Source organism: Trachemys scripta, chromosome 10 (genome assembly GCF_013100865.1).
Source record: "Trachemys scripta elegans isolate TJP31775 chromosome 10, CAS_Tse_1.0, whole genome shotgun sequence".
Taxonomy (NCBI): Eukaryota; Metazoa; Chordata; order Testudines; family Emydidae; genus Trachemys; species Trachemys scripta.
The window spans coordinates 42,086,982-42,099,145 of record NC_048307.1 but is presented as its reverse complement, the minus strand read 5'-3'; the positions used below and the strand labels follow the sequence as shown (position 1 = coordinate 42,099,145).

The 12,164-nt window shown below is 39.6% G+C and overlaps 1 protein-coding gene across 10 annotated transcripts in view; it reads left to right on the top strand.

The window, feature by feature from the left end:
- NEO1 (neogenin 1) overlaps positions 1–12,164 on the top strand; it is a 535,617-nt gene that overhangs the window by 431,712 nt on the left and 91,741 nt on the right. For all 10 annotated transcript variants that reach the window (XM_034783480.1, XM_034783479.1, XM_034783474.1 and 7 more), the window contains exons 11-16: positions 1,011–1,149; positions 3,434–3,483; positions 4,413–4,557; positions 6,818–6,928; positions 9,983–10,177; positions 11,648–11,743. In XM_034783480.1, coding sequence (XP_034639371.1) covers positions 1,011–1,149; positions 3,434–3,483; positions 4,413–4,557; positions 6,818–6,928; positions 9,983–10,177; positions 11,648–11,743 — 736 coding nt within the window. The remainder of the gene's footprint in view (positions 1–1,010; positions 1,150–3,433; positions 3,484–4,412; positions 4,558–6,817; positions 6,929–9,982; positions 10,178–11,647; positions 11,744–12,164) is intronic.

Here is a 12,164-nt window from a genome sequence, read left to right as displayed (position 1 = left end):
CTGAGTGGGTACTCAGAAAGTTTAAAGGAGACCTAAATACAAAAAGCCTCTCTGGGTTTTGGATTTATTTCAGCAGTTCTGGTTTAAGCACAATAACTTAACAGAAGTCTCTGGCTCCATTCCCTCCACAAAGCTTTACATGTATCTCATATATCTAATTCCTGAACTGACTGAGTCCTTGTTGGGAATTAATACAAAAATGTATCTCCAGGCTGTTTGTCCCACAGAGCCCTTCTCTAAGGGCCACCACTGCAGTGGGAAACATCAAGGATGCAGTCCTCTCCAGAGGGCACCAAAAGGCTCATGCACCATCACAAGAGAATGCGTCCTGGGAGTACTTAAGAGCCAAGTCATTGAGCTTGCTAAGGAGTATTGGAAACACAGTGAGGATCTTAAGTTTAGCAACATTAACTCAGACTATGTCAAGTGGGCTTGCTAAGTTTGTAGACAGACTCGTTCCTCTTTTACGAGAGATGGAAACAGCTAATTTAATTGGTGGCTTTAATGTGATCCCTGATCTTTGCAAATATTTCCATTGCTTGAGTTCTGTGGCTAGTATTTTGGAGGAAGTGAGTGGGATCCTCTTAAGTGACTAAGCTTTGTTGACTCAATAGATTGTGACTTTAATGGAAAAAGCAACAATGCTGCTGCTGTAGCTGATTATGAGTTGGACTGCAGTGGGTAAAAGAGCCATAGATAGTCAGTATTTCCCATTTGTCTGTTAATTTTTGCGCGTGTGTGTGTGTGAGACTCACCTTGCAGTGGTGGCTCCTATCCCACCCACAGGGCTGAGCACAGCTCGCCACTCCAGGTGTTGAAGCCCAGTGAGCAGGGTCACAGCACTGGTTAGGTTTGGCCCAGCTGCCCCTCCATCATGATGGCGCAGGGGCCAAACCTGAGCAGCACTGTGACCCAGCACACCAGGTTGCAGCGCTTGCCTGGAGTCAGGCCTGTTAGCATGTCAGCATTGCTTTAGGGATTGAGTCGCGTGTATCTTTGTTTGTGAACAGGATGTTGATGTTGGAGGTCACTCCTACACCATTAGTGGATTAAAGAAATATACCGAGTACAGCTTCCGAGTGGTAGCCTACAATAAACACGGTCCTGGAGTCTCTACCCAAGATGTTGTTGTGCAGACTCTGTCAGATGGTGAGTTGCTTTATTCCAGTTTTTTTGTGGAAATCATTTGTTGATCTCTTCCGATTAAATGGATTTTTAGCCGAATAGAGCTGCAAGAGTTTCTTGTGACACATTGCCCTGTATCATGATGTGGTTGTGGCATATGCTCATGCATGCTGAATAGACTCTTTGAGATTGTTGGAAGTGGGTGGAAGGAGATTACTATACCTGCAAAAGCATCTGCTTTTCTAATAATCAAGCAATTATTTCCCTAATATTCACATCATGGGCTAACACTTGTACAACATATCTAGATCAAAAACACAGAGAGAATACTACTGAAGCCGGTAACTCCAATTTTTTTTTTATTTTTAAATTTCTGTAATTTGCTGTATGTAAGCAGATTTTTTACGTTAAGAGAGTTTTCATCAACCCCAGCATAAATACTTGCATTGGAATGATTAAGTCCTAGTCTTAAATTTAAAAGATGCTTCTTTGTAGTGGCACATACAGCACAGCTTTGATAAATTAATGATTTCTTTGATGTTTCATATTTGTTCTTACATTTTCCCATTTTTTCTTCTCCTTTTTTCCCTTTAATATTTCACCTGCTAAGTTTGCTAGCTGATGGGGAAAAACACAGTGTATTTTTGATCTGGTTCCCATGTGGATATTGTTAAATCAGTAGTATTTATTGCTAAAAGCAGGCGATTGTTACAGTATTTCAGGCAAGCCAATCGGAAAGGGAAGTAAATTTGGATATATTAAAAAAAATTGTTGAGTGGCCACTATTAACACTGGCTTTTACCTGTAATACTTAGCTCTAAAATATGCTTGTAATTATTCATTCTTTATTGCCCTTCAGATACTTCTTCCCTTTTTCAGGTTTCCCCCCCACTATTTGCAAGCAGGCTCCACTTGCAGAAAATTTTCAGATTTTGTTTTCTTCTTCTTAATCTGTTTTCATCCTTGTGAAAGAGTGCAGGACTTAATCCTCACCTATGCTGAGCTCACATTCAGGGAGAAGCCTGCCCTTCTGCCTCCCCCATGCTGAGTCTAGTCAGTCTCCAGCGTAAATTACGGTAGCCGTAGGAGGGCTCTCAATTGATGCTGTCTGGAATGGTTCCCTAGGAATTATTCTGCCAGCTAAGTATCACAAGAGTTCAACATGCTCTGATCCCAACCTATATAGCCTTATTATGCTGCAGCCTCACCCTAGCCCCTTACACTATGCTGGCTCCCTTCACTTCTATGCCAGGAGAACACTCAGCTATCCATTTGGGATAACTTTATGTGAGTTTTGCACCACTGAATCAATGCAGAGGGGACATAATAGGGTCTAAGGCTCTCTAATATATCCTTTGCTTCATTTTCTCACAGCCTAATTGTAAATGTCATGATACCAAAGTTGCTACTGTTTAACTAAAACAACAAGGAGTCCAGGGGCACTTTAAAGTCTAACAGATTTATTTGGGCATAAGCTTTCATGGGTAGATGCATCTGAAGAAGTGGGTGTTTTACCCACGAAAGCTTATGCCCAAATAAATCTGTCAGTCTTTAAGGTGCCACCGGACTCCTTATTGTTTTTTTGGATACAGACTAACACGGCTATCCCCTGATACTGTTTAATTAAACAGTTTAACAAAGAATTTATCATTTTCCACCACTAAACAGATCTGAGCTACTCTGTAGCCAGTTTTCCTTTGGCAGGATGTCATGATATAAAGAATAGGGCCAAAATTAGGAACTTAAGTAAACGTCTTGATTTTAAAAGGTGCTGAGCAGTCATCTCTTCTAGTGTTGTCAGTGAGAGATGTAGATGCTCAGAAACTTCGAATATCAGTGCTTAATAATAAGCACTCGGGTTAAAAAAATAGAACCTGTACCACTAGATATAGACTATCAGGGTTGGAAGGGGTCTCAGGAGGTCATCTAGTCCAACTCCCTGCTCAAAGCAGAACCAATTCCCAGACAGATTTTTGCCCCAGATCCCTAAACGGCCTCCTCAAGGATTGAATTCAGAACCCTGGGTTTAGCAGGCCAATGCTCAAACCACTGAGCTATCCCTCCCCCCCGCGCGCGCACACACGTACACATGCACACCCCACCCCACCCCACACCACAAGACCTACTTAGCTGAGCAATTGCTGTGTATCATAAAGTATTCATGGTAGAACTATTTAATGAGTACATAAAATATGGTCTAAGACTCTTAAAAGTCAGATCCCAAGATCTCATATACAATGGACCAATATCAGGGAGGAATTATATTACTTACAGAGTTTTGGAGGAGTAATTTTTAAAACATTTCTAGTCCCCAGTGCTGCACCCCAGAATCTGTCGCTGGAAGTGCGGAATTCCAAGGTAAGATGCTGTTAATTTGCCATTTTTGACAGGTGGGTGAGTGGTAGATGGAGCCCAGGTAGACCAAAATTTCAAGCCCCCTTAGACTCTTCCTTCCAATCCCTCCATCCCTCAAGCAGACTTTGACACATGTCCCCCTCTTCCAGATAGACTTCCCCCTCTCCAGATCACAGGGCCTGATCAGCTTAGTCCAGATCAGTCCTGTACTATCTCCCCAAGTACTCAGGTTCAGGACAGCCTTTTTCTTTCCATGTGCATCACCTGATTACTCCTACCTACATGTCCTTAGTTTCCAACCTCTTGGATAACTTTACCAGTTTTGGTACAGCTCAGGTCTTACTCTCAGAGACAGTGCCTGCTGTCTTCCATTCATTTGTGTATGTTCTAACAAACTAGAGGAATTATGACCCTGTGTTTGGAGCAGCACAAGCTCCATTGTGGGTTAGGAGTACACGTAACTAAATAGGAGTTAGGCAGTGGCAATGCACCAGGGCTAAGCACAGAGGCTTCGTACTATAGAACAGAAGAGTTTAGATCAAATGCAAAAGCCCGAAGTAACAGAACTAGAATGTGTTCCCAATGATTAGCTACTGCCCTGTATGTCTGATTTATAATAATTTCATATATGTGTGTGTATACATATGTGCATATAAACATTATTATGGGATAGCCTCCTGGGTAGTTTAAAATAGAGAACCATGTGCACATTCATTTTTATTTTAGGCACAAAGATTTTACAATTTGAGTATTTTTGCAGATTAGTTAAAAATTCTTTCCTAAACCTCCCGTTTTACTGTTTGGGTTTTTTTTTTTTTTTTTGGTATGCACCAATACTTAAAGCAAGATAGTACTACATGGAGCATTAGGAATAAGCAGTTTGATCGGCTAGATGGGAGGCAGTGATTTATAATGCATTTTACCTTTCACAGAGCATCATGATACATTGGCAAACCCCTCCTGCAGGAACACACAATGGTCAAATCACTGGCTACAAAATTCGCTACCGTAAAGCATCTCGTAAGAGTGAGGTATCCGAGAGCATTGGTGGGACACAACTTTTCCAGCTAATCGAAGGTAAGCTATTTTACATCATTTAGTCAAAACTGAAAAAAGTCACAGTTATCCCCAAGCTCCTGTTATCAGGAGCTGAGGAGGTCCTGATTGTTTCTGGGAATGGCAGGTTTGGGAACAAGATTCTATACACTCCTAGCCTTTACAGGTGACCTGAAAATATACTTTACATGAGCTAATTGTGGTAAGTTTGGAGATGGCATGGGACAGCAGGTAGGGCAGGACTGAAGTCATGACCTGAGTTCTATTCCTAATTCTGACATTGGATTGCTGTGTGTACTGGACAAGTCCCTTAAGTCCTCCGTGCCTCAGTTTCCTTATCTGCAAAGTGGAACCTTTGTAAAGGATTTTGAGATCCTTGGTTGAAAAGTGCTAATGTAAGTTTTTTATTGTTGATAGTAGAATTGTACTGAATACATCGTATTACAAAAGTAACCAGGACACTCAACACATAAGTGATTCTAAATGTTTTGTTCATTTTTTAATCTCTGAAGTCACAACTAGCCAGCCACTGTTTTTGCTATAAGAGATAAAATAATTAGAGCCCTGCAAATTTGTGGACCATGTTTGCAGATCAGATGTGGATACAAATTTTGTATCCATGCAGGGCTCTAAAAATAATAGCCTAACTAGATGAACACACACTTAAAAAAGGCAATTGCATGATTTGTCCCCAGATCTGCCAGCTCCATGCACAGTGAGTTTCAGTGGTGTTGTGGCATTCTAGAATGGAGCAGGACCTCTTCTATTTAGGGCATGTAAAGTCAAACCAAAGTACACTTAGAAACACTTGTTTTGTTTCAGTCCCATCATACCCTTGTCATTAGGGAAATTCAGCATGCAACCCATATCATTAGTACATTTAAATGGGCTCTGTCAGAACAAATTGAATTTTGTAAACTTAACATCGGTTGACAGGTCAATGGAAAATTTTCAGAGGAATGGTATTCCTTTAAAAATAGCCTTCACAATCCAGACTTTACAGCATTCTGTTGTATGAAAATAGTAAAGTGGAACTGATTAGAAATTATTTATAAACAAAACTGAAATTGAGTGCTCTGAATAGTGCAAATACACAAATACGAGAAATAAATGCTAAACATTTATTATAATAAACTAAAATGTGAATAATGAAGGTGATGCTGAACTGATTTTTAATTCTAGTGTTCTTTAAAAATTAGTTGATCTGTGAAACTAATATTACTTTAGTTGTACCACAAAGATTTTACGCTCAGGGATTTTTAAGTTTTGTTTTTTGTTTTTTCCTTGGATCGTTTCCTCCAAGATGTTACATTATCCTCTGAATCCTGGGTTTTTTAAGGCTCTTTGGATATCATCTTGAATTCTTAGCTCCCGCTACATAGGAATTGCCACACTGGATTACACCAGTGGTCCATCTAATTCAGTATCTTGTCTGTGACACTGATCTGTACCAGATGTTTCAAAGGAAGGTGCAAGAAATCCCATAATGGACAAGTATGGAATAATTGCCCACAGAGGAAGTGTTTTTTAAACCATGTCAGTAAAGGTTTATGTTCTTTATTTAAAATACTTTAAATGGCACAGTGGTAGGTTTTGAGGGTAATGGTGGATGCTCTTATTCATATGTATGTTTGATACACTGTAACAGTTAATATATACATTTATCTTCCCATGGCTTTGGTTATAGCTTGTAGATGTTTTTCTAAGAGGAATAATTCACTTTCTACATACTTTGATCACTCAATAGCTGGCACTAAATGCAGAAGGTTAGTTATAGAAATGTGGAGGTTTCTGTTGTGCAGACAAAGGGCTACTAGCATGAAAAGTAGTCTTTCATTTATCAGCTGGCTATATATGTTGCAAACTACATTCATGCTGTTCTGCCAGTGACCTACAGGGAAGGTCTCCAGAGTGCTGTAGTCCTGGGTGTCTGCTGTCACAGTCTGGCTGTTACACTATAATTTGTGTCAGTTTCACTTACTGGAGTCTCACTGCAAGTAGTGCTGATTTCCATTCCTGACCTCAGGTTATGCTCAACAGCAGTCTCGAGGGTGAAAGGCCAAAACATAATGCACTTAACTTGCTGGCTCTGTTTCAGGCTCGACCCAAACGATGTCACAACAGCAGCTATAGTGTGTGCATCCACTCATTTAGTTTTGCATTAACAAGTTTTTACTGTCAGTCTGATCGTGAGATTCTTGATGTTTTAATTAGAAATTGTGATTCTTTGATCACCATTAGAGCTCCTATTTTAGTAACTTGTATATTGTTTTTATATTAGGTCTTGAGCGAGGTACAGAATACAGTTTCCGTGTGGCTGCCTTAACAAGCAATGGTACAGGACCAGCTACTGATTGGATATCAGCAGAAACTTTTGAGAGTGATCTAGATGGTAAGGACCATAAGCATATTTCTGACTTTAAAGACCTCAAAATTCATGGACCAGGGTAACTACAAAATTTGGCAGATTTTTTTCCAAAGCAAACATAATTTTGCTCAGTTGTGCTTACTATATTCTAATTGCACAACAGGATACATGCATTTTATTTATATATAATTTAAGTAGTAGTCACTAATGTAATAAAATTCCTGTCAAGAAATTGGCCTGAAAACTGAAGATGTAAATACTGCTCCTTTACTTTCTGTTCTATATATTGTGTTGCCTTCCCCACTAAATAATACCCAATTACAGGTATTATTACAGGGTGCCAACGTCAATTATTAATTATTCAATGTCAATTGAAAAGAAATAATGTAATTGGGTACCTGACTTTAATCCTCCACATGTTTTCACCCTGTAAAAGTGGGGAAAAAGTTGTTTCTTGAGGCAAACGAAAGTGTGATCATATACTTATTATTTATACAGCAGGCTAGTGTTTTATGAAGCAAATAAAACACAGTGCATGTCCCAAAGAATTCCAGTCTAATGCCCCAATCTTTAAAGGTCCCGTGCTTTGGCAGACTGCTCTGCTTAGGGGTGTCTTGTTGACTGCAGTGGGGCTGTGTGTGTTCAGCAGTCTGCCCACACGTTGTACATTGCAGGTTGAGGCCTAACTATAGTCATGGTGAAATGAATGGGAAGCACAAAGACTGAGCAGAGAAAGGGAAAATGTGTATGAAGGTAACAATAATAAGATTATGTGGTGACTTAAGTACTTAGATTCACACCCTGGTGATAGGCTTTCTTCTTCTCCTACACTTCTTTCTCTCTCACCTCTTCCTTCTTTATAGTAGAGAGAGGGTAAGAGGGCATTTGATTGAGAATGGTAACTATTTGGGTCTGATGGAAGAACCAAGGTTAAGATTTTCAAAGTAGTCTAGGGAATTTAGACCCATATCATCTTCCATATAAAATTAAATCCTCTAGATGGTTTAAAAATCCTATCCTGAGTCTCTAGGAGGGATTTGAATGAGGAAAGATGGTTTAGCTGGTGCCGTCCAGAATCTGACCAACTGCAGTTGAGTTTGGTAAGAAACAAACTATTCTTTTAAAAAGTATCATTTCATCATTTCATGCAAGAACTCTTAGAAACTGCATTCAGTGACAGTGTAAGAGAATATCTTGAAAAACAGGTGATTAAGGATAACCAATGTGTGTGAGGCCATGCTTAACTAATCTGCTGACATTATTTGATGATATATAGCTGCCATGATAGGTAAGGGGAATTCAGTAGGTGCACTATATTTTAGATTTTCAAAAAGTATGTAACAGGTTCCACATTGGAGACTAATGGCTAAGGTAAAGAGTCACAAAATAGCTGGCAACATTAGGGAGCTGGAGAGAACACTGCCTTTAGTAGCTTATACAAAAGGTAGCCACAGACAGAAATTTCAGTTTAGAAGTGGTTATGAATAGAGTCCTAGGATCAGTTTTAATAATCTGTTAATCTTTTTTTGCATTTCTTTTTTTTCTCTTTATCACCTTCCTTTTTATTCCTCCTTTTTTGTTTAAAGCAGCCTTATACTCTGCTCACCTTGGCTCGTGGAAGATTCTCTTGTATAAGGCAATCTTATGATAGTGTAGTGCCACCATAATGGTGCTTGCACTACCCAGCCTCCTCATGCAGTGGGGTGGCTGTGGCACCTCTGCACACAGCTGATCTCCAGTTGATGGAATGGCCCCTGTACACTGTTGTGAGAAGTTTAGAATGGACTGAGTTTGTACAATTTAATATCTCATTTTTAACATTGTATTAATGTAGTTTTTTATATTTAATAATTGTGAATTTTAATTGACCAGTAATATTAGATGGAGACCATAAGCCCTCTAGGTCAGGCAGGCCAATAGGCATCCTGATCAGTGTAGTTGGTTGAATATTTTCAATAAATAAAACATAGTTCATTAAGCGAGAAACCCTGCAGGCAGGAGCCAGCAGAACTAGCAGAATAGATTGTGTGTGTGTGTGTGTGTGTGTGTGTGTGTACCTAATATTCATCCATCTTATCTTTTATTTGGAATATTTAAAATCTGCCACTGCAGGTTCCACTGGATGGAGAAAGTAATGCAAATAAAAAGCAGTTATTTTTCCTTTACTTTCAAGCAATTTAGTTAAAGGTGCAAACATATATATTAAGTTTGTTTAGTTGCTTATTTTTCAATTAACAATGGTGGTAAAAGCCCTTCATTAAAATTACTTTGGTGCTATGCTTCTGATAGTGCTATGGAAATCCATCTGAACTCAGCTACACAGTTTTGACTGATTTGATTGGATCCTGATTGAGTGTTTGCTATGTTCAGACACTTAATGTGGATTCCACAGGTGCTCCTTTCTGATGATGTCTCAGCAGTAAGATTGCATGCAGTAGGCTCATAACTAGACCAGTGAGGTGATGCAGATTTATGAGAGTATTAAACATTAGCCACATAGTCACAATATGTCTGAGTACTTGCTTTGGTAAGTAAAGGGGGCTTATAGATTTAAAGAGGGACTACTAACCTTGAGTTCACTGGACAAATCACAAGTGATTTATGTAGCAAATTTAATAACTTCTTATTGGCAGTTGTCTACTTAATTCTACAGTGAAGTCATAATCTTTTTGCTATGTCATCAGTCTGTTGTCATGGAAATATTTTGATGCCAAAAAGTCAGCAATGTGACTGTGCTGCAGTAACATGCATAAGAAGTAAATGGTTAGTGAGCATGGAGTGGGATAAATCCTTTATTTTAAGCAAATTTTGAAAAACTGCAAAGTGGCAAGGAAAATAAACAAAAGCCAGAAAGTTAAATGGATTTGTCTCTGTAGGTAATATTTTGCTCTAGTGTAAAAGTTCTCCTTTATGAAAAGTATTAGAAGTATGAATTTCTGTATATATTAGAATATAAAATTAGGTTAATTTTGGCAGCCCAAGGAGTTAAATTGGGTCTAACAAGCTTGTAAGAATACTTGGTTTCATAATTTTTGTTAATGATAAATCCCTTAAATTGCATTTTTCTTTTTGTAACAGAAACTCGTGTTCCAGAAGTTCCAAGTTCCCTACATGTTCGCCCACTTGTTACAAGTATTGTAGTGAGCTGGACTCCTCCTGAAAACCAGAACATTGTGGTAAGAGGATATGCTATAGGGTATGGCATTGGCAGTCCTCATGCACAGACTATCAAAGTGGACTACAAACAACGCTATTACACCATTGAGAACTTGGGTAAGGAACATTCACTAACATTGTTTTCTAAATTTTAACTCTGATTTGTATTGGTATTTTCCAAGTAACAGCTTAAAAAAAAAAAACGGAACTGTGTTTTTCAAAGATTCTTCCATTATGAAGTGTAGCACAACGGGCACTCACCGCCATGGTGCCTCCTGCTGATCATCCGGGAATTAACTCTTTTCCAGCCTCGGAGTGCCTCCTGCTGGCCGGTGTCTTCCTACTGGTGCCTCCTTCCTCCTGATCTTCACCACTTATAGCTCTTCAGGCTCCGCATCCCTCCCGGACCCCTTACCTTGGGGTGCTGCCCCACAGCAGTGTCCCCACACTCTGGGTCTCCCCTCCCTGGGGAACCCCAATCCCCTAAACCCACCTCGCCTCAGTAACCCACGGCCAGTCCTCATCTAGCTCCTTCTCTCAGGGGCAAACTGCAGTCTGAAGTGACCACTCATCATCGGCAAGGGGGTTTGGATCTGTTGCCTTTCTAGCCCCAGCTGCCTCCCTGCAGCCCTAGTACCTCCCCTGGCCTTTAGCAAAGCCTCAGCCTGGGGACTCACCAGGCCAGAGCTCCTCAGCTCTGTCTGTCTTTCCCCAGCCCTGCTCTGCCTCAGATATCCCGCTTGTTGTCCCAGGCAGCCTGGCTCTCTCTGCTCCTCAGCTGGAGCCAGTCTCTCTTTCACTCCCTCAGCCTGCCCTCTTATCAAGGTGTGGCTGACTACCCAACCAGTCGCTCTTGGCTGCTTTTAACCCCTTCTTAACCAGAGCGGAGTGACTGCCCTGCTACATGAAGATTCTACATTGAGGTTCGAAACTTAACTGAAATTTATCATAAATTCTGTTTCCTGTTAAAAAGAGAAAAAAGCCAGCATCCCAAGTTCATTGAGAGGAAGCATTGTTCTGATTGATTTGTTCATACCTTGCAAGTATTAGATTTTCCTTCGAGTATTATAAGAAACCCTTGTGATGAGCACCACCCCACTGTTCTATCACTAAAAAATGAGCTCTCCAAATAAGAAAAGGTCTAAAGATTTGGAAAACAAATCCTTACAGGCTGTTTTGTGGCATCTAGGGAAAGTGCTTTGAAGTGAAATGTGTGACAATACGGAACTATATTGGGGCTTAGGATAGTAGAACAGGGCCTAGGATAATATGATAATATTATAGAAACTGTTGGGGTATTTTTCCTCAATGTTATCTCAATCTCGCTCCAGTTAAAGACTTGGTATTAATACAGAAATCCTGCAGTATGCGAGAACTCTTGTACTTTCTGATACACGAAGCATGCTGGAAGAAGAAGTCTTTGAGAAAACTCGCAGTTCTAGTTTTGCTGCTTATTGGATGCATATCTCTGTTAACAAGTAAAACAGTGAGTGATGTATAGAGAAACTAGAGGCAGAAAATAGAAGTAACTAACAATTTGCAATGAGAAATTGCATTACAACTACATGTGAATTTTTCTTCCATCAGATCCAAGTTCCCACTATGTCATAACTCTGAAAGCATTTAACAATGTTGGTGAAGGAATCCCACTCTATGAGAGTGCAGTGACCAGGCCTCATACAGGTAAAGGACAGTGTTTGCCTTCTTTTAATTTATTGTTTACTCATAGGTGAAAATTATAGCCTTGAGTCCCAGGAAACAATCAAAGACATGAGAAAATGCATAATGCAATAGAGTTTTATTCTCCTATGATATCAGATAATCTCTGTGTTCACATTATTGCCTTTGTGGTTAACTTCATTTGTTAAGCCAGCTATTAAACTACCCAAAACTCTATGTTTGGTTTTGGTTTTAAATTCTAGAATTTACCCTACAAAAACTTAAAAATGTTCTGATTTCAGAATGTGTCTTTAACTGTGTAGTGCAGATGATACATGTACAATTTGAAAAATCTGGCACTAATTTTTTCCTTTTATGGACGTCTCAGAAAAAGGATAGCATTTATCTTTCAAGCTGAGACACTGATTATAATGCATGCATTCTC